General features: G+C 31.4%; 2 protein-coding genes across 2 annotated transcripts in view; both read left to right on the top strand.

The window, feature by feature from the left end:
• Positions 1–22,708, top strand: part of LOC133194758 (4-galactosyl-N-acetylglucosaminide 3-alpha-L-fucosyltransferase 9-like) — a 124,963-nt gene that overhangs the window by 47,652 nt on the left and 54,603 nt on the right. The window lies entirely within an intron of this gene.
• LOC133194756 (glycoprotein 3-alpha-L-fucosyltransferase A-like) lies at positions 10,626–12,141 on the top strand. Its single transcript, XM_061330662.1, has one exon. The coding sequence runs from the start codon at positions 10,706–10,708 to the stop codon at positions 11,696–11,698; it is 993 nt and encodes a 330-aa protein (XP_061186646.1). The 5' UTR covers positions 10,626–10,705; the 3' UTR covers positions 11,699–12,141.

The following is a 22,708-nucleotide window of genomic DNA, read 5'->3' as shown; positions in this document are numbered from 1 at the left end:
GGTTTCCAATTGCAAAACATAGACACTGTCATTCTTTCCATAATAATGAGGGGTACCCATCTCTTATCTGCAACTCCTCCTATACTACTGAACAAGATTTAATGACACTTTCACAGAATCTTTAATACATAGTGCCATTGTGAACCTTCTATTTTACTTTTTGATCGGACACTATTTCGGGTCTTCCATATGTCACACCTAGATTTTGACTGTTTTTATTTTTGTGTAAATCCATTCAGTCGCATATAAAGCCTTTATTTTAACGTAATTATAGTTTTACAGATTTGTCTTAAGAATTAAAATATGACATGTGTTTTCCTTAATATACTATTTTCTGGTTGTTGTATAAAATTTGTGAAATGTCTTATAATTTCTACTTCACGATTCAAAGTATATTTTCTTTAAATTGTGGCATCTGAGTTTATTTGTATTTGATTCACTTTTTACCTTTGATGTAATTATGTTTTCTTGTTGTCAGACAGGTGTAAACCAATTAATTGTTCAAATACCAGATGTCATAACCGAGTACCTTGTTTACTCAAATTGAGTTGTTTTAGCGAAAAGTTGTTTGTAACTGTCATTTAATTATCATTACTCGTTAATTGCCTTTTCACTAATTGTTCTCTGAAAATCCTGAGTTATAATTTTTGATTGGTCCTTTTTCAAGACCTAATTCTTTAAAATGGACAAGAGTTGGGAAATGCGCATCACATCTATGATTGCGCTAATAAAGACATAAAGTTTGCATTTCCCACTCTTCGCCCCTATTTCTAGGTATGTACCTGTATTTAAATTATTTACTTTCATTTTTTTTAAAAGACGGATTTTATTTATTTTGGAATTAAGTTCAGAATTTGGTTTCTTACTTTCGTCTAAAAAGTTACACTCAACTTAGAACTTTATTATTGGGTTTAACAATTAATTATGATTCTTGTAAATATACGCTTTCTGCATTTATATCATGTTTAATTATTTTGACAATTTTAAATATAGTAAGAAAAAAGGGAAATAATACATGCATTTGCTTATCAACAAATACAACTCTTCTATGTAGGGAGATAGAGTTTTTTGTAATTCTTAAATTATGTAAATCGTTTCTAGAAGTGCATAGTGACGAGCAAAAATTCTATTCTTAAAACTTTGCAAGAGTTCAAATTTGTTAGCGATATTCATTTCCCCGATTTTTGGCTGAATTAATTAATATTTGATTTTTAATATGTCTAGTATATTAATGGTAAACGATTAATCTGTACATTGTTTATTTCAATTTACTTTATTGTGGAAGTTATTATGTACAAGTGTCACCCCGGTCTCAATTAATGTTTTATATATATATATATATATATATATATATATATATATATATATATATATATATATATATATATATATATATATATATATATATATATATATATATATATATTCTGTTACATTTATTTCAATGAGACCGGGTTACTTTTATAAGAAGATCACATCTGTGATTGCGCTAATAAAGACATAAAGTTTATATTTCGCCCTCTTCGCCTCTATTTTTATTTCAAGGACAAACCTGATTGCAAGGATCGTCTAATTGACAAAAGATTGTCTCAGTTTACGGATCGGGCACATTTGAAATAGAAACATACCCAAATTGTGTGAGACACATAGCAACACATGGACTTTGCCATCATAATGATATTGGAGGCGGAGTATCATTTTGTGAGCTCAGTGCTCACAGTACCTCTAGTTTTATGTGAATTTATTTAAATTTTATGCATTGAAAGTAGAAATCTACAGAAAAGAAAAAAAGTCAGGTCTACGTTCGAATGGGTAGAAAACTACTTATAACATTCGATATGTGGGTAGGTCTTAAAGAGTTACCATTCGTCGTAACATTATCCCCTTTTTAGACTTTTAATGGAAATCTTTCATGAGTCTTTTAAAATATTTTTCTTTATTTACATTTGCAAATATTTTTCTTAGATGAACCTATTGAAGAGAAAATATGTTCAATTCTGTATGAACTTATTAGGGGGTCAGAGGTCATGGTGTGACCGAATCACACAGCGAGATGATATATCTTGTCTGCATATTTCTGTCCCGGTGACACTGGTTTCGGAACTTCTAAGCCGTTCAAGCGATGAAAAAAATAAAATTATTGAAACATATGTGTTTTTTCGTTCAACAAATGATCATTAGTTCGTTCTTCGGTATGAAGAATGTTTTTAATTAGCCTAAAATCATGCTTACCTTTTTAACCTGAAATTCCTTTGAAGGTATGTAAACTGAAGACGATACCACCGCTTTTGACTTCATATATAAAGAACTCATACAATAATGATAAGATTATTCTCAGAAGCGATCATTGATTTTTTCATTATGAACAGATATTTCCTGAAATGGACTGCTGAACATCGATGTAAGTATTCAAATGTTGGAGCGAGGCGAACTCTCAAGACCAAGCAGCTTCTAGTTCATTGCGCGTCACAACATAGCAATACGGCGGGCCGTTCGTGTAATAAATGCAGTTCTTTTCAGAAAATTCGTCTCAAATGTAAATAAAAGTAATAAACAATAATGTTAAAAAGTTCTCTGGGAAATGAACTTGGTCGGTACGTGATCAAATCTTCTGAGAAGCCCTTTGGGCTTCACAGGATTTGATCACGTGACCAACCAAGTTCATTCCCCAGAGAAACACTGATAACTTAAAATACACATATATGAAAGAAGAACTATACAGCAGTATTTCCTATTATTAATCTTGCTTTAGAGTAAAGTTTTCCCTCTTTTTAAAACATTCAAACACGTATTTCCCAAGTTTTTTAAGTACATTTTCTGAGTCGGAATTAAGTAATTCAATTAATTTTACCATACTAGGTCTTGCGTAAAAATATTTTTAAATATATTTTTCTCTTAACTCAACATAAAACTTGCATATTAAAACAAAATGATATTCGTCTTCTATTTCGTTAGATGTACAAAATACGCATTTTCGTTCACTTATAAGACATTTTTGCTCATATCTACCAGACTCAATACGTAAACAATGTGAAGATAATCTGAGTCTACTTACTGCTTTTCTATGTTTTTCATAATATATACAATTGAGATATTCAGCCTGGTGCATAGTCGGGTTTAGATATTTAAACAATCTTAGAGGATGGGCATTTTCTATCTCTACTTTTAGCTTTTGAAAAAAACAATCAGTCTGCCTTTGTTCAAAATAAACATAAAATATGTTTTCATTTACTGACTCGGGAAAATACCATACATCGCCAAAACCATGTGATAAAAGTGTCTGCTTAACAAAAATGATCCAATTTGTAGACATATTCTTAAAATCATAATTATAAATTGACCTTATAAGACAATTTTTTGATCGAAGGACTTTAAACCAATATTTAATAATGCGAAATGTTCTCGTTACTATCAACGGTTTCCTTCCTAATTCCCCATAAACAGCCGGGGTACATGTTGAGGTTTTAACTCCCAGTAGTCTTTTACCAAATTTTAAGTGTATTCGTTCCATTTCTTTTGCCGGTATAGAGCCCCACACTTCTGCCCCATAGTTCATTTTCGAGACACACACAACGTTGAACAATTCACATACTGTTTTACAATATATACCTATATAGCCGTAGCTTTTATATTTTTAATTGATATGCTTTGAAACTCATGACAAAGAAATATATTATTAGTGTAGAAAAGGTGACACAGTCAAATTAGCATAAACTTACGTGCATGCACGTGCGCTTCCATCTGATTGGTTAAAACAAATATTTCCATATCTTCCTTTTTTTTTTTTTTTTTTTTTTTTTTTTTTTTGACAAAATACTTCGAAAATTATGATAAAGTTATATGTATTAAAATGTTCTACAAAATGTTTTACATGGTAATTCTTGAAAACATGCGCTTGCATGTGTGCTGCAGTTTGATTGGCATAGACTTAATATACTTTTTAATAAAACATGATGAAATTTAAAACATAGAAAGGTATAGTTTAATAGGTTCCTAAATTATGCTACTACTAAAATTAAATGAAAGAACTTTCATGCACGAGTGCCTATTTCTGATTGTTAATATTCATGTTGCTGAATGTTTTAACTTTCTTTAAATTTTTCAGTGAAATTCTTTGAAATCTACAAATGACTACAATAAAGCTCTTTTAATATGATGGCATTTTATGAGACAATGTTCATGATACACGTAATTCTCAAAATCATGTGCTTGCATGTGTACTTAAATTCGATTCGCTCATGTTTATGGTGTTATATATGCATTATTATTTCCCCAATAATTCTTTGGAAAATAAGTTCTAAACATCTCATATAACAAATAAAATTTTAAATGTCACTTCTGTCATGAGTTATGCATGTAAAATAGTGTATGGTTAACGTATCAGTCTCTAAGAAAAAAAAGGATACCCAGGCTTTTTATTGCTTAGGTTGGAACACCAACAAGAATACCGCTTTTTTAAATCGTAGAAATTGTCGAGAGAATTAATTTTCTGCAGAAAATTTTAATTGGTCAAAATTTTATAAATTTCAATATTAAGAACGTTACTCTATAAATACTAATTTCACTGAATATAATTTTTACACACTAGAAGCTATATGTATTTCCAAAGCCTTGTTCGCCCGTCTCCTTTCGATTTATGATAAGCAGGTGTTACATCTTTAAAAAAAAAATCACAGTCTCTTCAATGTCCATACGCTTTCAAATACAAGAACCAGAATTTCTTTCTCGACAGACAACCCGCTGTCCAATTCAGATTTTACTTTCACATGTATTAAAAAAAATCAGGCAAGTGAAGAAAACCTGTTTGGATAGGATCAGGAGTCTGTAAAGCTGAATTCAAAAGTTTTTGTGCAGAATTTGTCAAAGGGGTACCTGTGCTTCTTCATTCTCTTGCAAATGTTACGACCCTCCGACTTTCCCCACTTTTCCAGCTAAACATGTATGCCTTTGTTAAATAATCTATGCTCCAGAGGTTAAATTGTCGTCATGCAACACAGCACATTCATACAGACCCGGGGATACTAATATTTGGACTATGGTCATTTAACGCTGGACAGTAGAGAATCATGGGAAGGTTCAGGTATATTCAGTATTGATTCTGTGATCCGACATAGGTGAATACGTTGATCAATTATAACATGTAGAACCTGGTGGAATCACATACATATATAATTGAATGGATTTTATAACTATCTCTCGAGTCTAGGTATGTATTGCATGTTGACAAGTAGTACTCATGTCCACAATCAAATATTCACTGTAAAAACAGGATAAAAAACAGTTTTTAGAAATATTGATTGGGTGAAAAGCTTTATAGCTCCGGAGTGTCAATCTGTTAGAATGGAGAAATCGACGTTTATTTATTGTTTGGAAAATGACGAAACCGAGAATTTGCACATTTTTTTCCTGTACTGATGGTCACTTACTGTAATTTTTCTAAAATTCTATTTCAGTAATATGAAACTCAGTAATTAAGAAGCAAATCACATACTGCCTCCTCTTCCCAAATAACAATGGATGACACTGGGAAAATACAGACACAAGGCACTACAAGGCAAGATGCATTCTTCTGCTATTTTTTGTTTTTAATATAAACCAAGTGAAATAATACTCTAATAGACAAAGTGATATTTTAACTTCTAACTTTTGTTGAATATGGCATGTCATCAAAATGTATGTTTATGAAAAAATTACATTTGGTTCTTCTTATCAGGACTGACACGAAAAAACAATATCTATTTCCCCCCTAAAAAAACCTAGGTATACAACCCTTTTGTAGTTTCTCTAAATAGGTAACAGGTCATATGAATATGTGTGAGAGAGAAAAGTTGATCATATATATATATATATATATATATATATATATATATATATATATATATATATATATATATATATATATATATATATATATATTGGTCTAAAGGCTTAAAGATGTTAGACCCCGCCTAAGAATATAATTTCAACATTTTCTAAATGTCAAAATGACCACTGTTTTCAAATTGATCAATATCCATTTTTCCTGACCACTGACCGTGTCCTGCTTTGTACAGGTATTACATTAAATATTTGCAAATCAGTCAAGCGAGCGAAAACCGAATCAAGATGTTATTTGAAGTACTTTTAAGACGTCCATGGTGGCTCCAATTTGTTTTTGTTTTCAAGAACCCTACATGTAATATATAATTACGGTAATTACACACAATACAAATGATAGATAAATTAACAAAAGATGTCAAATTTTGATTTGCCAAGCAATAGGTATTTTTCTTGCCCTAAGGATGTTTTCACGTCCTGTTTCACACATGAGTTAAATAAAAAAAAAAGTTTTTTTTGATGAATATATAAAAATTAAATGGCCATTCTCCCCCCCCCCCCCCCAAAAAAAAATGTAAAGCATGTTTTCATTGATTGTATGTCATTTTCAATTTTATTTGCACTTCAATAAAAATAGTTTACATTGTACTTTCTTAATAAATTTCCGCTTTACTTTGACAATTTTACATAGAAAGAGAAAGAAAGAAGGATAGACTACAGATAGATAGATACGTATTTTTTGACTTGTCAAGTAAATATAAAGTTTGAATATTGATATTGAATATTAAGTAAATTCAATTGATTGAAAATTTCATAATTTACAGCTAAATGCTTTTTGACCTAAATTGAAAACAAATCGAACCATCTTATTTTGACATACTTGTAGTTTTTGTTTAAAGGTCTTAGATATCCCTGAATACCATGCACTGCAGGCGTAATCAGTGTTACATTGTATAAGTACTGAACTCAAGAGTCCCTTTTTTTAAAACAAGAAGTTTAACGCCGTTAACGTTAAGTGTGTACGCTGTAAAACGGGCTTGTCGGTATATAAAAATTGCATTGGATTAATTACTATATTTATCGCGTTTTAATTAATTGAAATACTCCGATTTTCAAATTATACATTTCCTATTTAATGCTTTCACTGCTTTTATTAATTTTTTCAAAGCTAATTTTTTCCTTGGTTGTTCAAGAAAATCCTTTTGTAAAATCCGGTCCTGCGGATGAGACCGTATAAACAGAGGTCCTGTGTCGCAGAAGGTGCTAGCACGAAAAAGATAACTCACTGCTCAGTGGCTCTAAGTGCCTGGTATAGGTCAAAATTTGCAGCTCTCCACCGGCAAGTGGTGGCGTCTCCATATGAGTGAAAAGTTCTCGAGAGGGACGTTAGATAATAAACAAATCAACAAACAAACCAAACCAACAAACCAACAAACAAACAATATTCTTACGGAAAAGTCTTACACTTTCATATCCCAACTGGATTAAAAGTCAGAGCACTCTATCATGAGTACATTCTAATTAGTTTATCTTTATTTTCTTGATTAAAATAAATGTCTCAAGCCCTATAGGTTTACATTGAAATGGATATAAATTTGTTATTACATACATGTATATAGCGAGACGATTAATAGAATATACACGTGTTCTTGGCTATAATAAGATTAAGGATAATAAACTTCTAATGAATAGATAGCAACGTGATGTCGAATACAAAGCAGAGAAAACATCGCCACGGAGGCAGGAAGGCGGAACTAGTCAATAACATCATGTCATTCATCCCACTTAAGAAAATCCCTATATCGATGTCTCCAGTCTTCTATCCGAACTGTGAAGTATAATAAAACAGTGGCGGATCCAGTATTCTTTAACCTTAAAAGGGAGGGGGACCGAACAGGTTAGGGTCTAGGTTTCGTAGGTCCTATAGGTCCATGACAAAACCCTGTTGGGAGCAAAGGCGACATAACCCCAGAAAGATAAAGTTTTAAGAACAGTTCTAAGATTTATTTTAGCTACACTTTATGTATAATTAAAGCAATATCTCACAGTAAAGAAAATCTATAAACTTCTGTATATTTTTGGTCACAAAAGAGGGAAAGGAGCCTCCCCCCCTTTTCCGCAAAATCGGCCACTGGAAAAGATGCAACCGACCAAGCCACAATTTAAAGCAATCGACAAGAATTGGGTGTAGTCATTCTATTTTTATGTCCTGCCCTGGATTTGGCTAGGACACATACATATAGTTTACGTCATGTTCGTCTTCTGCCTTTCTTTCTTTTGTCTAGTTGTGTGTCCGTCTATCACATTGTGTTTAGCTAAGATTTAAAGAAACTTTTCAATTTTTTTTTTCCAAACCTCTTACAAAAAATACTTTCATACTGATATGAGGAATGCAAATGTGTCATTATTTTATGACCTTAACCCTATTATTTCTCATTTTGTTTTACCTTTGTTTAAAAAAAAACACAAAAAACCCCAAACACGTTGAAGATGTTTTTATTAAGCTTCTGATACAAGATAGCAAGAGAAATTCAACTCTGTTATGAATTTCTGACCTTAACCTTCCTTGCTACCAGTCCACTTTTTTAAATGGCAGATAATATATAAGATAATTTATCAAACTTCATTAAAAGATATCCTTTGGTTTAGAACAGTTCAATTACGTATATCCTGCACAAAGTAATGCAAAATGATTACTCTCCCAACAGAGTGTACATGTACTTTTAATTCATTTAGTTCCAGTGATTCTTTTCATAGCAAGTAACATTCTTTTAAATTTTGTTTAAGACTTTTTTTAACAAGTAGAAAATATTATATCTTATAGTTTCTTATGGTAGAAAGAAATATATTTATACTTTGTTCAAAATTTCGCAATAATAGTAATTTATCACAGAGTTATCTCTCTTAGGCAGAAGATCAGTGAATCTTAAATAGCAGCTTGCTAATTTCAACCGAACTACAATGTATATAACTGTAGTCGTTGTAGTCATAAAGTCAGCACGTAAATATAAAATGATTTTTAAAAGATTGCATTCGATTTTTTTTCATCCGTGGACAGAAATGCTCAAAATTCCTATTTCCTAGGCCCAAATTCCTATTTACACGTAAATCATGAAATTTTCGTAGTTTAATTTTAACCATTGCAAAAAATTTTTAGTGGGCTCGTATAAGGCGGAGGTGGGGGTAGGGTTGGAAGGTTAAGGGTGTGCCCATATCCTTTTGCTAACATATAATATTCGAAGTTTATGTACTGCTGTGTAACCTCAGCAGCATCTGGTGATTTATTTTATCTGTAAAAAATTCTCATTTCTGTTCGGTTGAGCCACCCCTCCAATTGATATACATGTAGTCTCTGATTAGAGCCTGTTTATAGAACAGACTGTCTGAAACAAGACACGCTGACCACCCCATGGTAATAAGTTCTAAGAACTGGGAACGCTAACTCCCGATTCCCGCCAACATTTTACACACTGTTTAAAATACATTTTTTTTTTGGAATGTAGAAATTGACTTTATTAGTAATTGAATATTTCTCCGATACGAGTGTTAATTAACTAATTGTTGTTAATTACAACTCTTAAGTAATAAGGGGGTGTAATTGTTTCCCATTGAAATCAGATTTTAAAACGTAACCGGATTTTGCTCAGAGATGTGAATAAGCGATAAACTTATGAAAAACTAATTATATCTGATTCATTGAGTAAATGTTTAAATCATCTGAATTTTGTTATAAAATGACGATTTTTGGTGTATTTTGGTTTGTAAACGTATGTTCCCCCGTGAAACAACCAAACCTTTGGCGTGAATTTGCAAATTTTTTCACCATGGGAGGGGGGGGGGGGTTAAAATATTTCCTGTTTTCCGTTGATTTCTATAGTGAAAAACACAAGTTTAACAAAATTATAGAGTTGTCTCACTTTGTTTTCCAAAAGTAAGGTTTTGTGAAAATTCATATAGATACAGGTATAAATATTTTAACTTGAAAATTGACTTGGAGGTAGGCGGCAGAACAATACTATCGTTCGCAGTTCTTTGACTGTGACAACAATGGTTTTATGCCTCTTATTTTATCAACGACATAAACCTTAAACAGTGACGATTAATCAACTTTGGAACTTAGGTGAAAATAAAACTACGAATTTCATTGAAATTACAGGCATTTTTAATATCATTTATTATTCAAGTTTTGTGAAATATCTAGTGATGCATGTGAAGATATTAAAAAAAGTAAAATTTGGAAGAGTTATCCTTCTTTCAATTCAAGCAATGGGAGAACATGAATAATGCGTATGACCTCGCTAAATATTCTTTTATTATAATTTTATGTGTGCAAGAGAGAGAGAGAGAGAGAGAGAGAGAGAGAGAGAGATAAACTTTCATAATCGTGACATGCATGCAGTCAAATCTTAATTGTTTCGGAAGTAGAATGCTATTTAAATCAAGTAAAATGTTTTTTAATCAATTCATGTTTGTTGCTATCCACTTTTTTTTCAAGTTTTCTGAAATAGTATTTGTAATAAATATTGAATAAGTGCATGTATATTGAGCTTGTTTGTAATTCATATTGCATTTCTCGCCCTCATATCCTTACTTTTTAAATATTAGTTTTAACAACTTGTTTCCGAATCCTGAATGTATTATTTATTGTGTACATATGATGACTTATTTAAATGAAATAAAGTTTAAACTAATCCTTACTTGATATATATATATATATATATATATATATATATATATATATATATATATATATATATATATATATATATATATATATTCTTGTTTCAGGTCTTCGCAATTGGAGCTTTCCCTTCGAGTACTTGTAGTTTTCTTTATCTCGACCGGATTTTTCTTCCTGCTGTTTGATACATTTACCCCTATTGGTACAATGAATTTTCTGCCAGTTAAACTCCAGAAAAATTATCCGTCTACACCAAACAAAGAATGGAGAATATTGTGGCACAATATACCCCCGTATTTAGTGAACAGTTTTAAATACGCTAAATCAGAAAAATGTAAGAAATACCCTAAATGTCTATTTTCTACGGATAATAGAGATCTAAATAAAAGTGACGTTGTTTTATTCACACAAGCTTACATGGGAGGTGTGCCCCCGCCTAAAAGACCTCAACAAATATTCATATTTAATTCAATGGAAAGCCCAGCTTTCATGCACCGACCCTCACCCAAGTGGGATGACAAATTAGACTGGTTAATGTCGTATCGTAGAAATTCAGATATACACAGGCCGTATGGAACTTTAGTGAAACGAACTACACCTTTAATCAAGAACTACACAGATGTGTTTAAGAAAAAGAAAGGATTTGGAGTATGGATGTCTGGACATTGTCCCGTGCCATCTCGCCGACGAGACTATATACGAGAACTAAAGAAGTATATAAAAGTAGATATGTTTGGTACTTGTGGTGATCGCGTTTGCCGCAATCGATCTCCATATTTAAGCGAGTGTTTGAGAAACTTTTCTAGGGATTACAAATTCTACTTTTCATTTGAAAATAATATATGTGAGGACTATACGACAGAAAAATTATACAATTTATATTTGGGCAATTTAGATGTCATACCTGTTATAAATGGCCCACAAACAGCCAAGGAGTATTTGCCAAAAGGATCGTTTATCAGCGCTTTGGATTTTCCCTCGCCTAAAGCTTTGGCAGAGAAACTTAAAGAAATTGCCGCAAAGGAAGACGTTTTTACACGATACCTAAGAGAAAAAGACAAATATTACGAAATTGGTATTGACGAAGTATTTCTGAATTCAATGTGTAAGATATGTGACATTTTGGATAAAACAAATGGAAAACCTCAACGACCAAATGGAACGATATGGAAGCGCTTCTTTTCTAAAGGAGGATGTTGAAGGACCAAATATTTATAGTGAAAAAGAAATGAAACGCTTGAGATCCGTCCTATATCATAATGTCCAAAACTCCAACAGTTCTACGAAATAAGAAATAATAAATATTTGTCGGAATATTGCATCCATTACAATCTACTAAGGTAACCCGATTGCCATCGAAAATATCGGAAAAGATTGGAAAAAAAGGCAAATCACCAAGATATACTGATAAGACGATTATTGTGCTCATAATTTAATTTGTCTAATGGATTGTGGTTTAGTAGACTCAGTTTAATTGAGTTATATGTGATTGGACATATTAGATTCTCTCCTTGACCTTCACAAGGACCTTAACAAAGGGGATAAAATGATGTAGGCTTCTTTACGTTGTGAGAACAACATAGATTTTATAGCTTACGAGTTACGGAAAGTTGAAGAAATTTGTAAGGGAAGGATTGTAATAAGTAAATCAGCTCAAATTAAATATGATACTTCACAATTTTTTTTATTTAGGCAATTCTCTTCAAAATATGGTATCAGTTTTTAAGAGGAATTCTCTGAAATCACTTAAAAATTTTTGGCATTAAGATGAAACTTTGCTTATAAGTAAAGTTTGACACCAGAAACAGAAATAAAGCAAAATTTTGTTACTGTGTGTCCAGGTTGCCACAGAAAGAGAAAAAATGTCAAATAATTGAGATTTTCAGCTATTTTGAATCTTCAATAAGCCTTAACAAGGACTAAGAATACCAGATTGACCACTAGCATAAACTTTTTATTACCTATAGTTTCTACTGATGAAGTAAAGAAATTCTCTGTAATTTATCTCTAAAATAGATGGTAAGCATGGTAGCTTTGGTATACATTTTATGTTCAGAAAAAAATGCTCAGGAGTTCTAGGAGTTACATGACCAAACTCAATCAGGAATGCTAGATAAACAACAAATATAGCTGTCCTTTTATGAATAAGTTACAATCTAATTACAATCAGACTTCTTATAGATCAGCACCGTTTACACTCTGCGTAAGATTGTATGGTTACATTACAACTTGTGATTTCATTTATTTTGTGAAATTGATAAATGAAAAAATATTTTCTTGTATGGTAACGTATGCAATTGTTCTTTCATTATGCATATAGGACATCAAGTCCTTCACTTGGAAACAGTCACTGACGAACACCCACTATAATATTTGTCTGATATGAGTTTATGGTATCAAATACTTTTATCGTAGGAAGTTTGAAGAAATTCTATGACAATGCGTGCTATAGCTTCTTTATAAGAGTTAAAGTAATTACGTAGAATAGCTTTTCAATACACATTTTTTACTTTCTAATGAAACTTGGGTCACATTTTTATTTTTTCGTTGGGTTGTTATGTATGAAGGATTGATATTTCAAAAGTACTCTTCCGAATCAACAGCTGTAAGCTATTGTCTGTCTGTGTCATTTCATATATATATATATATATATATATATATATATATATAGAGAGAGAGAGAGAGAGAGAGAGAGAGAGAGAGAGAGAGGATATTCAATGTTTTGTAGTTGGATATGGAATTTATTTCACGAGTGGGACAGGATTTTTTGATATTTTCACAAGTGCGAAGCATGAGTAAAAATATCAAAAAATCCTGTCTCACGAGTGAAATAAATTCCATATCCAACTATAAAACATTGAATTTTCTGTTTATTACATTTTCTTAGATTTTCCCTTTGTCTCTGTCTCTTCTATAACTCTTGACTCAGTGTCATATGCTGTGACGACATAGTTAAGCAGTTGAGACGTCAGATAGCTTAGCATTTGTGAGATTGAAAACATTTTAACATGAATTTAAGCAATATATTTGGGGAGAAATTGGCAGTTTTAGTCTCTATTAAGATGATTTAGTTACTGTATCTTATTACAGGCCAGAAATTATTTTTATTTACATTGATATCCTTTCATACTTTCACAGAATATCACTTTGTTCTCCTTTCACACTGTGAGAGAATAGCACTTTTATTCAATAAATAAAGCACAGTATTTCACTGCTGAAAATGTAATATATATATATATATATATATATATATATATATATATATATATATATATATATATATATATATATATATATATATATATATATATATATATATATACATTGTATATATATATATATATATATATATATATATATATATATATATATATATATATATATATATATATATATATATATATATATGCTCTTGAAGTCCTAAATGCGTGCGATACATGTACATGTAGGCACCAAATGGAAGGGAAAGAGAAGTTCAGAAAAAAAGACAAAAAAAGAGCAAAGATGTTGAGTTCTAAGATAAATATAAGGTGATCAAATTAGTCAAGCACTGTGGTAACGACGATCCTGGTTATTGATACTATTACCTAGTCAAGTAGTACATGTAACAATTCCCATTAAACTTTACAATTTATATTCATTTTCTGGGAAATAAATTTGTTATATGTTTTTGTTCCATAGTTTTTTCTTATTTGTTTCACTACTAGTAATTGACTTGACAGTTATTCGGCTAAAGTTTCATGTACGTATCTGTCATTTACATCAGAGAATGCAATTACATGTATGTTGAAAACTGCGCATATGATTTACGTAATGCTTTACATGTACTCTGGGAAACAAATAGAAGACACCCCCCCCCCCCAATAAAATAAAATTACAAACATTTGCATAAATTTAAATAAACACTTGCAAACGAAACATTCTGGGCGCGTATACAATATGGTATTGCTTCATTTTGTTTGTTGTATAATTGTCTGTTAAAATAATTTACTTCCTGCATAGTAAAGTTTTCAAGATTAAATAGGAATTTACTCTTCAATGTCGTGAAAGTTCTTTCACTTTGAAAGCAAATCATGTTTTCAGGGAGCCCCCCCCCCCCTCTGTGATTCTTTGGATATAGTGTTTTTCGCATCTGCAATAGCCACCGAATGTAGTTCCCTTCGTCGATAAATCATCCTCACAATGTCAAGGCTTTGTGATTTCTGAACTCCACACAAACCTTTGACATAAGTCGCTATTTAATTGGTTACGCATGACGAAATGGGTAATTATAAACTAACCCATGGAAATGTATTTTTCAAATCAGTCGCTTTCAAATGAAATCTAGAGCATATCTTTTGCGATTGTTATGAGGGTGATCTTCCAAAAATTTTTCCCCGATGTTTCGTTTTATGTAACTAGTCACAAATCCTACAATATCGACACTTTCCATTTTAAAGACGAGTCATATTTGTTTACAAAACTTACCTACAATAAAAGTTGTTTTCTGATTGGTTCCAGTCCTAGACCAGGAACAAATGAAATAGTAGCTTTCTACTCCAACTTTTAAATAGCGACTTATGTCAAGGCTTTTTGTGGAGTACCGAAATCACAAAAACCTTGACATTGTGAGGATGTCGATAAATTGATCCCTAATCTATTTTTTGGGATGACTTAATTCCTATGTGTACATACTAATAGGCACTAATTTATCTGTTACGATTGAGTGATCATTTGAAGTCTTGTTCCTTAAATTTAATATAACTTTGTTTTATTATTCCTCTATAAATAAAATAACGATGAATATTTGCTTTTTTTTTTTTTTTTTTTTTTTTTTTTTTTTTAAATTTTCACGGCTATGTTTTTAGAATAATAATAATTTATTTAAAGGGTACCTGCAGTGGCTCTTTATTTTTATATATGCTGAAGATCATGCTAAAATAAAACTAAAGAAAAAAAAAACGCACCGAAATCTATGCAACGAAGCTACTGGGGAAAACCCTATTTCACACCCGAGCGATTTTCTGAAACGCTCGGTTTTCGGGCCTTAGCCGCTGTGACGTCACAACATGTACCGGCCATTTTGAATGCATAGAATACGGTGGAAACACGATGAGGATTTTTAGTGTTTTTTCATTAATTTTTAGGGATTTTGTGAATATTAAATTAATTATGACTATAGTATTAGTTCTTAGTTTTGTTTGAAATTAGTTTAGTGAATATTTTTTTCATTATTTCTTTGTGTGTGGTTATGATAAGTAACGATACTAGGAATCGCCAAAAATCATCGATTCGTATTTTCCAATAATTAGGAATCGATGGATTATGCCAATTATATCATCATTTTTTTCCCTTCCGAATATGTATTGACATTTTTTTAAATTCTATTTGTAAGCAATAATCAAAAAAGACAGTACACAAACGTACGTTAATAAAAGAAAACATTTCTAATTTAAATAAAAAATAGTAAGTACAGGGTGAGTGTATAGGTACCTGGTAAGTACTTATATGATGTTTGCTGTTGTATTCTTTGAAAAGTGAAAGTATAGAATATAAATTTTTCTATTATTTAGTATTGGGAAGTACATAGAATTGATATGAGAGAGTGAGTGAGAGATTCCCTTGAAATTCTTGCAAATTGCTACTCCTCCTACAGTTTCAGTCCGATTTCAAAATAAGTAAATACACAAGAAGACTACATCATTCTCTGTATAGGTTTTTTAAAAATTTATTTTGAAGTGTTGCCATAGTTACTAAAGATATAATTCTCTGTGAAATTCTTCCAAAATGTTACTCCTACTACAGTTTTTGTCCAATTACAGTTAAACTTGACTCAGAGAGAGACTTTAGTAAGGATTATTATTTTATTTTTTGCTGTAAACAGTTGCCATAGTTTCAAGTCAAAGTGTTACCTTTCTCTACTTTTGTAAAAAACCAGTAGAGCTACAGTCTCATCAGAGACTTCTGGTTGGTAAACATTCCTGGTTTTATTTCTGTGCGAGTGAAGACTGGTCCTTCGGAGGAGACCGTATAAACCGAGGTCCGGTGTCGCAGTAGCTGATCCCTCACTGCTCAATGGCCGTAAGTGCCGAGTACAGGTCTAAAGGATGAATCGTTTAAACGTCCAAAACTTGCCCCCCCCCCCCCCCCCCCGATAATTTACAAAAAATTAAATGAAAGATTCTCTCCATATTTTTGCCTCAATATTTCCATCAAACATTGTAGTTTATTAATTTCAATTTCAATTTTTACTTCCTTGCGCTGTAATTAGGTATTTATGTGATTAATATAGCAGGAGTATGTTGTTTACATCGATTTCTCATAGACTTCAGGCCACACCCCCAATTTGCAAGCCCATTTTTTATATCAGCGCATGGATGTTTCAAGTTGTCGTAAATACGGTCAATGTAAAGAGTTATACTAGTCATTTACATTCATGAAAGAAATTGAAACAGTCGTGCGCTCATTTGTTATTTTCAAAATAGGTGCAAAATCACGGGTGTTTGTCTCCATAGTAGAGCCACCTTGTTTACAAATTTCAACCCCTCTTGACCTCATGAATAACAAAGCACTGAACACGTGACTCAAATCTATTCACTTCCAAGCTTTGAGCACACCTATGCGACATTGTGTCTAGTGTCTGCGAGCTTTCGATGGTCAAATCATTTTTATGGGTAATCAAAATTCTGGGAGAAAACTTTTTTTATGATTAAGATGTGTTAATATTTTCAGTCGATTTTGTTTGATTTTTTCGGTATCTATCAATTTATATTGGGGGCCTGTAGCATATAGCTTGCACTGCTTGTGTCTCATACAGAAAATACAGAATTTTAAAATTAAAAATTAAAATTTTAAAATTTAAATTACTGTGGGTATATATTATACATTTGCCCTTGTTCCTAAATATACACCAGTGCTCCGTTCATTGACTTGGAAGATTTGAAAGATTTTTTTTTTCAGTTAAAACTGTCATTAATTTTATAGTCCGTTATTTGAAAAACACCAATTCATCATATCTTTAGAAAAATAAATTGTTTGGTACAAGTGCACGAATGCATATTTCCAATAGAAGAAACCTTCATGGAAAGAAATTGAAGTACGGAGCGCTCAAATAACCTGTGTATCGGATGAAAAGTCACTGGATGAAAACATTTGCACAAAAAGCACCCCTAATTTGAATAGAAGGAAGCTTCAGCTTTCTTCTGAAGCAAATTCTACAACTTTTTACATCGGTACAAAATTTCACAATTTATTATAATTTTTTTTTTTTTGGCAGAACATGTAAAAGAAAGTCCATGTTCGCAGGTATTTTAAAAGCATAATGTTTAAAAGCAAGAACATGCATTTGTATGACCCTTTCACATGTCCGATCTAGATATAAGTAAAAAAATCAGTCGAATGAAAAAGGGCACTAAAAATACCTCGGAGTGATTTATTATTAATCTTACTATAGGGAGAGAGTTTGTTAAAATCAAAAAGTACAGGAGTGGATTTCGACAATCAATGATTTCCTAAATGAGGAAGGTCATATTAACTTGCCTGGCATGAATAAACAGGATTTTTTGAAGCAATGCAATTTGGACTGGACAAAGTACGCAGACACGGATGTTTCTTTATCCACCAGCGATGATACTGACGTTTAAATGACGTTTTTTAACTACCTGGTATCTATTTTTTATACACCGAGTGTAGTTTTGTCTTATAATTCAACCGCCTACGTGTATTTGTTGTAGCACTCGGATCTTGCAAAATTATATATATGTATGAAAAATTTCTAATCATGTACGTAATAAGCTTAAATGGATTAACTATCTCTTTTTCAAAAAAAAGGTTTCTTTAAAGTGTGAAAAATAGTGTATCCTTCGTTATACGTTCTGTTTCTAAATTCCATTGTGTATTTAATGTATAAATAATTTAACGAATTTCTAGTAAATCATTTCAAATACGACTCGTAAGTTAAGCAGAAAAGAAATCAAAGTTAAGCCAGTCAAATTAAAAGTGTATGCTTATATTTTGTCGGTCTCTAGCATGAAAAAGGCTTTTTAGGTGTCAGTAAATCATAAAACTTAGTACACCTCGAACACACGCTAATGTATTCATACTAATCGCACGCTTGTTAGACGCTCCGCCTTCTCATTCAAATAATGCAAAACATAGCTGTAATGGCGAACCGGGATTTTACAGTGAAGTATACGATTTTATTTAATCGATATAATGTATATATTGAAAGTCTCTTTCCCCCAAAAAATCTTTTATGAGTATCTATACAGACTATGCTTGAAGACTTTAGCTATAATATAACAATGTTCTGATTTGAAAAGGTAAGATTCTGCATTTAAAAAGGGGCGAGAAAGCAGTGTTATGAGGATTCATTCTTTACAGATAAAACACATCAGAAACAACGGTATACTCTTCAGTGTTCTCTAGGTACTTGACTATTTGCACTTAAAAAGTTCATAATTGATTAAAAGATGACAAAGCTGAGAATACACACCGGAGCTAATATGAAACACTACCTACCAGTTCGTTGACCCTTGACCTCTATCTACCCCCATCCCTGGTAAATATCAAAAAATTGTCACAGTTTTAAAAGACTTCTTCCGCAGATTGCATCATATTGATTGTACTTTTCGCATGATTTTCATCCAATTTTACTTATCAAGAAAAAATCTGACAATACAATATTAACACAATATGCTACAGAAAATAATTTCGTGATAAAGTCTTGCTTCTTTCACTGAATCACACATTTTTTTTTTATATTTGTACATACATAAAATATTCATTTTAAATCTGAGAGCCTTTAATTTTTGCTGAATAATACTAAATTTTACATGTAGTATAGTGACCATAACCGTACCTTAGTTATTTTACGTTCAAATTCTTAGTGGCATGGTATATTTCTCTGAAGAATCTTAAATTTGCACAATCGCGTTTTAATTTTAACTAAAGTGAAATATTTTTTAAATATCCGAGCCAAATATATGGAATGCAGCTGATATCAGTACCGTCACATATACATGACTTGTATTTGCATAACTAACATGAACAACGGACATTCAACATAGATATAGTAAACAGTATTTGTTCGTGATATTTGAATTTATTTTATGCATTAAAACCAATGTGTACCGTAAATCTAAGACTTTCCTTTAATGAATATTTCAACATTACTTCATGTTGCCCACCCAAGGAGCTCGGAAAAATCATTTCACTTTCAAGAGTGGTAATATCTCCGTGTGATATTCACCCCGTGGAATCGCCCCTAACGTGTTTCGTCAAGTCCGTTTTGTGGTTAGTCATCATAAACGTGACATCTATAGGTCATCAAACTCAAGTTTGTCTTAAGGAGGTTGGATCCTGTCATCAAAAGTAATGAGAATTTTTTATCAAGTATATTTTTAGAATCTACACACATAGCTTAATTAAAAATCAAAACAAAAAATGGGGGGTGAATGCGCTTCTTTTTGCGCTACAGAGCATTGAGTTTGACCTTTTTGCACTGTAAATACGTCTTACACATCAATCAATGTTTAAAGTTTTTCCTCTAATATTTTTTATTCAAATAAATTATGGGAACAAACACAGTCTTATTTCATCTTAAATAGACACATTAAAATTTGTGACAACAAAAATGTTCAAATTACTTCGCCTGTTCAATTATTTGACCTTTTTACACTCGAAAATATAATTTTTCTGGCATTAAAAATTTTAACAAGCAATAAAATCATTTAAAAGTAATGACATTTTACTGAATTTAAGAAGAATGATTAAAAATATCTTATATATTCAGAAAAGAAAATAAAAAGTGGGGGTCTGTGATGTTAAGTTTTAGATATTACTAAAAAAAGTGCTAATTTTAAACTTAAGTTAGGGCTATTTGTTCTGGATTTTCGCAATATATTTGCTATATTTATCAAATATGATGAAAGAATTCATGATAGTTTATCTAATATATAATTTAGGACCAGCTAGCATAAAACAGTTCACGGCACAGAATAACTCTGTGCAGGCTGCATGGAAAAATAGAATTCAAACTTAACATACTTTAAATACTTCGAAAGAGAAAAAAATGATCATTTTCTTCTAAAAATCCATCCACCACAAAATATAGTTCCTCATTTAATGCTTTTTGTATGGAATTAAATCCTTGAGTTTTAATTGAATATCGTTAAATTGGTATTGTAGAATCTAAATTTATTGTAAGAACTAAAACATTATAATGCAGAATTTTTGAAATATAGGTCAATACAAAAATTTGCTCAAAAGCTCAGGAGCGAACCTCATTAAGACGGATAAGAATACTTAACGGATGTGCTTCTTGATGCGGCTACGTAACACTTATTAAAATCTCCCTTAACATCTATTGTTGAATATTTTTTTCTCACATTCATGTAATTGCTTAAACCTGAATATTCGGCGATTGGAGGGCAATGGCCAAAGGTAGGCATGGTGATGGATTTTTTCATGAAAAGAAATCACAATTATTTTAAAACAGGGTGATTGCTTTACTTTTTATAAATTACGTGTATTTACAGCTTATTTGAATTTTATAACGCATCAGGTAAAAAAGTTATCGTATTGTAATGTGATGATCCCCCTGTTAAATTCCATACAAATATTTTAGAAAACTTGTCCATGAAGTATGGGACTCTTTAATTAAACCTCAGAAAAAAAATTAAAAATTGACATTTTTTGTCAAGCACCATGAAGTGATAGGATATGCATCGGGGACTAATGCAATTCCAATATTTCAATAGTGCTCAATTAATAAGTCCATATTTATGATCCCAGAACAATGGATGGGGACATATTGTTTTCTCTAGCTGTTTCTTCTTCTTATTATTTTCTTGTTTTCTTATTTTACGTTTTTTTTTTTTTTTTTTTTTTTTTTTGGGGGGGGGGGGGTCTACGAGTATTCTCAGAAACTGCTCATCGAACTGAGTTGAAATCTTTTTAGGCATATTATGTAGATATGCTCGTAGGAGGTCATTTTACCTGCGCATGCATGTACGTGCAAGAGCGTGCAATGAGTGACATGACTGATATACCTATATAGCCGTAACTTTTATATTTTTAATTGATATGCTTTGAAACTCATGACATAGAAATATAATTATTATTAGTGTAGAAAAGGTGACACAGTTAAATTAGCATGAACTTACGTGCATGCAAGTGCGCTTCCATCTGATTGGTTAAAACAAATATTTCCTTATCTTCCTTTTTTTTTTTTAGACAAAATACTTCGAAAATTATGATAAAGTTATATGTATTAAAATGTTCTACAAAATGTTTTACATGGTAATTCTTGAAAACATGCGCTTGCATGTGTGGTGCAGTTTGATTGGCATAGACTTAAAATGACTAAGTTCTATACTTTTTTAATGATGAAATTTAAAACATAGAAAGGTATAGTTTAATAGGTTCCTAATTATGCTAATACTAAAATTAAATGAAAGAACTTTCATGCACAAGTGCCTATTTCTGATTGTTAATATTCATGTTGCTGAATGTTTTAACTTTCTTTAATTTTTCAGTGAAATTCTTTGAAATCTACAAATGACTACAATAAAGCTCTTTTAATATGATGGCATTTTATGAGACAATGTTCATGATACACGTAATTCTCAAAATCATGTGCTTGCATGTGTACTTAAATTCGATTCGCTCATGTTTATGGTGTTATATATGCATTATTATTTCCCCAATAATTCTTTGGAAAATAAGTTCTAAACATCTCATATAACAAATAAAATTTTAAATGTCACTTCTGTCATGAGTTATGCATGTAAAATAGTGTATGGTTAACGTATTAGTCTCTAAAAAAATGATACCCAGGAATTTTATTGCTTAGGTTGGAACACCTAGAATACCACTTTTTTAAATCATAGAAATTGTCGAGAGACTTAATTTTCTGCAGAAAAATTTAATTGGTCCGAATTCTATACATTTCAATATTAAGAACGTTACTCTATAAATACTAATTTCACTGAATATAATTTTTACACACTAGAAGCTATATGTATTTCCAAAGCCTTGTTCGCCCGTCTCCTTTCGATTTATGATAACCAGGTGTTACATCTTTAAGAAAAAAATACACAGTCTCTTCAATGTCCATACATTTTCAATTACAAGAACCAGAATTTCTTTCTCGACAGACAATCCGCTGTCCAATTAAGATTTTACTTTCACATGTATTAAAAAAATCAGGCAAGTGAGGAAATTAACCTG

The sequence above is a fragment of the Saccostrea echinata genome, unplaced genomic scaffold (assembly GCF_033153115.1).
Source record: "Saccostrea echinata isolate AGI-Se365-2 ecotype Australia unplaced genomic scaffold, CSIRO_AGI_Sech_v1 ptg000029l, whole genome shotgun sequence".
Taxonomy (NCBI): Eukaryota; Metazoa; Mollusca; class Bivalvia; order Ostreida; family Ostreidae; genus Saccostrea; species Saccostrea echinata.
Note: the sequence above shows the minus strand (reverse complement) of the source record. Positions and strands in the feature narration are given on the sequence as shown.

What these genes read in the sequence shown, in the direction of transcription:
- LOC133194756 (XM_061330662.1), top strand. Translation starts at nt 10,706, where the DNA reads ATGAATTTTCTGCCAGTTAAACTCCAGAAAAATTATCCGTCTACACCA.